Here is a 4,315-nt window from a genome sequence, read left to right on the forward strand (position 1 = left end):
AAAACACAATTACGTATTTTACGAAAGCTTATAATTACGTATTATAAATATAATATTATTTACATAATATTATTGTCATGAAAAAAATATAGACTATATATTTGTTAAAACCAAATTAATAGAAGGAGTGTATTTGATAATTTATATAAGTTAAAAGAAAGGATTATAGTTTTTGGGGTAAAAATGGGATAAAAAATAAAGTAGGGTTGGAGATGAAACACTATTTACCTCATTTTTTACTCTATTTTTTGGGGAAAAAAATAGAAATAGGTTGGAAATGATCTAAATAGATATTAGAGGATACGGTATCAACGAGAATTAGTATTTTTGCTGATGTGGTATTTAATAATATTCTCATAATATCATAAACATCATTTCCCTCTTGGTGTTATGACATATTGAAATGGAAACATTGATTTCCAAGTCTATTTTTCTCTTCTTAACCTCCTCATAATATAATCATAACACCATAAACATCATTTCTCATTTGGTGTTATAACACTACCTCAACAACCCATACCTCATGCTCTTAATCCATGTCATTGCCAATATTTAACTCTCTTTGTTCTTACAACTTACAACGTTGAAGAAATATTGTCTTCTCACGAGGCCAAAAATGTAATTTAGTCTTTTTATTTATTTATTTATTTTTTTAACTTTAATTTCCCTTTTTGCCAAGAGCGGGCCAGAGTTTAAACGCTGATAACGTGCCCTAGGCATTGCCTGGCGCCATTCCGTCTATCTCTACTCCCGCGCAAAGCAAACACACCATCGCCATAGAAGCCAAAGAGATCCGTTCTTGAAAGCGTGAAAATGGCCGAAGTGATTTCGCCGATGGACATAGATGAAGCCAATCCGTCTCAAGGACCTAACGGGAACAAGGGCAAAGCTGTAGTCGCCTCCGGCGGCGCCCCACCAGCCCACAGCAAAGCCACTCCATGGGTCGAGAAGTTTCGACCTCAATCTCTCGCCGACGTCGCCGCTCATCGTGACATAATCGATACCAGTATGCGACTTGTTTATTCTTTTCATTTAAAGACTTTTATTTTGTCTTAAACTGTTTAAGGAATGAAAAATTTCCACTGGGGTTTTTTGTCGAACAGTTGATAGGCTTACGAGTGAGAACAAAATGCCTCATTTGTTACTGTATGGACCACCGGGCACCGGCAAGACATCGACGATTCTTGCCGTAGCTAGAAAACTTTTCGGGGCGCAGATGCACAATATGGTTTTGGAGCTCAACGCTTCAGATGAACGTGGAATTGATGTGGTTAGGCAGCAGATACAGGATTTTGCCAGCACTCAGAGCTTCTCCTTTGGGTAATTCTTGCTCTGTGTTCACGTATTCACCAAATTTGCTCTTTCTTTTGGTCGTCAATAGTTTGTTGATTTTGGGGTGTTTCTTGATCTCATGTTCTTTTGTTTTTGCATCTCCTTCGTGTGTTGTTTATCAGTGCAAAAGCCTCGGTGAAGCTGGTTCTTCTGGATGAGGCGGATGCAATGACAAAAGATGCTCAATTTGCTCTTCGAAGAGGTAATCTACACTGTTAAAAGCAACTCAATTTACTTTCCTTTCTCTGATTCCTTACCATTCTACACATCTCTAATGCAGTGATTGAAAGATACACAAAAAACACCAGGTTTGCACTTATCTGTAATAATGTCAACAAGATCATTCCAGCCCTACAATCAAGATGCACAAGATTTCGATTTGCTCCTCTGGAGTCTGTCCATGTCACAGAGCGACTTAAACATGTTATCACCTCTGAAGGGTAAGTTTGTGGACTTTGTAATGATGTCACACGCTTCACAAGAAACCCTTTATAATACAAGATAATAATAAATTGTTAAATTAGGCTTGATGTGACTGGAGATGGGTTAGCAGCTCTTGTACGTCTTAGCAATGGTGATATGAGGAAGGCTTTGAACATTTTGCAGGTTTCTTATTTTTGCTTACTTGCCATATGATTCAGCTTACAGAGTTACAGTTTCTAAAATGCTTATTGTAATGTAATGTGTATATGTGTTTGATTCATGCAGTCAACACATATGGCTTCTCAGCAGATAACTGAAGAAGCTGTATACCTCTGCACAGGCAATCCATTGCCCAAAGACATTGAACAGATATCTTACTGGCTTCTAAATGAATCATTTTCATTTAGCTTACAAAGTATCCATCATATTTTATTTTCATTTTAAGGCTTCAGTTTTCTTTTCTTCTTTCTGATCTTGTTGGTGCTTAACTGCTTTACAGAAATATCTGATATCAAGGCAACAAAAGGATTGGCTTTAGTGGACATTGTAAGAGAAGTAACCATGTAAGTCTTGTATTATCTGGTTAAGAAGCTACTAGTAGTTTTGTGGGCTTATCTTGAAATCACATTTGTGTTGACAGGTTTGTTTTTAAAATCAAGATGCCTTCAGATGTTAGAGTCCAGCTCATCAATGACTTGGCTGATATCGAGTATGTATATTTGACATCTGTTTCGTTTTACTCCCAATAAAGTACTATAATCATTAGTTATGCATATGTAATCAATGGCACAGTTGTTGATTACATATTAAAAGCTATAAGTCATTGGTTAAAATCCAGTAAGGTGTTGTTTCTTTTTGATTTAATGGACTTAATGATTCTTGACTTAATGTAGAAAGTATGACTTAATAATGAAAATCAAGGTATTTTTCCATTTGATTTCCTGAGTGTTCTGTCAGTTTTTCAAATATTTTTTTATTTAAGCATTTCATTATTTGTAAATTTATATTTATTCACATATATTGGTAGATACATATTTCATATTTCACATATTTTATTATATTATTGATGTGTTAAGAATGTATGTCATTATTTGTATCAAATGCTTTTTCTGTATTTTATAAGTTTATAATTTATTTCTGATTCCAATGCATTTTGATCATTTATTACATAGTGAATCCATGTGTGACTTTATGATTTGCTAAATTGCCATAATATTCCTTTAGAATTTACATTCAGAAATCAGAACAGTTATTAATTACTTTTCAAGTATCATATAAATTTAAAATTTGTCATTTGGAATTTACATCCAGAACCATAATTTAGAATCTAAATTCAGAACAGTTATCAAATGTATAGTCATCTCTCATTCAGCACTAGTTCGAGCCAGAAGGGGTAAAATAGTCATTTACTTTACTCAGCCGAGGAAGGAAACAACATTTGTTCATACTACACTTCTTTCAGACATACATCATTTATTCCAACAACACTTAATAAAGAAAAAGAGAAACCAGGTCCTAAAAGTGGTCCTGTGCTTCCAATTTCTTGAAATTATAAAGAAAATCAGTCTTTTTGTCCAAAAACTAGTTAGCAGTATGTTAAAAGATGAATCCCATTACGAAGTATTAGTTTCTTGAATTCATTTTTGTGGTTGTTATGTGATTTTACAGGTACAGGTTAACTTTCGGGTGCAATGACAAATTGCAACTGGGATCAGTAATTTCTACTTTTACCCGTGCCAGATCTGCACTTGTTGCTGCAGCAAAGTAGCCAAAATGTTCAAACAAATGTATCATCATCTTTTAAGAAAATAGTATGATGATGTCACCATGTAATTGGCATTGAAACTTGTATGATCTTGTTAACTATGTCTTTTTCGTTAAACCTGTAGGGATTCAGACCTTATAACCATCTTCTTTTTGTTTAGAATTTTTTGTTTACATTGGTTGTTATTTAATGTCTGGTGCTTTTATTTTTGTTGCAAATTTGTCATCGGAGATTCAGACCTTTTCCATTGGTTGTTAATGAGGGTCTGTAGGGATTCAGATCTTTAGGCCATCTTTTTGTTACTGTATTTATCCAATTGGTAAATAATGCACACTAAACATGATGGTTACTTTGTTTACAAACCTTTAATAATTTTACAGACCCTTACTTGAAGAAAACCGAGTGACTTCCAAAAATTAATGCTAAACATTTCTATAGGTCGTATTCAATGTCTGTTTACAAACCTTGGTTGTTTGAAATCTGGATGACTGTTAATGTTGAATGGAGAACATTGGCATATAGGTTTTATTCATTGATTTATATTACAGGTAACTGCTCTTCTGTTTGCAAACATTTAGTAACTTAACAGACCCTCATTTAGATAAATGGATGACTTGTTAATGACAACGCAAACAAAAATAGCATAAATGTCTTATTAATGATCTTTACTGAAGATGACCTTTCTCTTGTTTATAAACCTGTAATACAGTAATAGTTTTATACACACTCATTTTTAGAATTAGAAGGGTTAATGACTTGGGAGGGTAATGTACTATGTTCCATGACACATTTTGT

At 33.9% G+C, this 4,315-nt stretch overlaps 1 protein-coding gene across 1 annotated transcript; it reads left to right on the forward strand.

The window, feature by feature from the left end:
* Positions 1-702: 702 nt before the first annotated feature.
* On the forward strand, positions 703-3,693 carry LOC145035091 (replication factor C subunit 3). The gene is made up of 9 exons (XM_078983680.1): positions 703-1,006; positions 1,104-1,320; positions 1,455-1,534; positions 1,613-1,772; positions 1,857-1,938; positions 2,041-2,170; positions 2,255-2,318; positions 2,396-2,464; positions 3,424-3,693. The coding sequence occupies exons 1-9, from the start codon at positions 814-816 to the stop codon at positions 3,521-3,523; spliced, it is 1,095 nt and encodes a 364-aa protein (XP_078839806.1). The 5' UTR covers positions 703-813; the 3' UTR covers positions 3,524-3,693.
* The last annotated feature ends 622 nt before the right edge of the window (positions 3,694-4,315 follow it).

This window comes from Lactuca saligna, chromosome 3 (assembly GCF_052625555.1).
Source record: "Lactuca saligna cultivar CGN05327 chromosome 3, ASM5262555v1, whole genome shotgun sequence".
NCBI classification, from domain to species: Eukaryota; Viridiplantae; Streptophyta; class Magnoliopsida; order Asterales; family Asteraceae; genus Lactuca; species Lactuca saligna.

Bases quoted from the DNA above. Each gene is read 5' to 3' on its own strand.
- LOC145035091 (XM_078983680.1), top strand. From the start codon at position 814: ATGGCCGAAGTGATTTCGCCGATGGACATAGATGAAGCCAATCCGTCT. The intron at 1,007-1,103 runs GTATGCGACTTG...TTTGTCGAACAG, and splicing joins TCGTGACATAATCGATACCA to TTGATAGGCTTACGAGTGAG. The intron at 1,773-1,856 runs GTAAGTTTGTGG...TTGTTAAATTAG, and splicing joins CATGTTATCACCTCTGAAGG to GCTTGATGTGACTGGAGATG.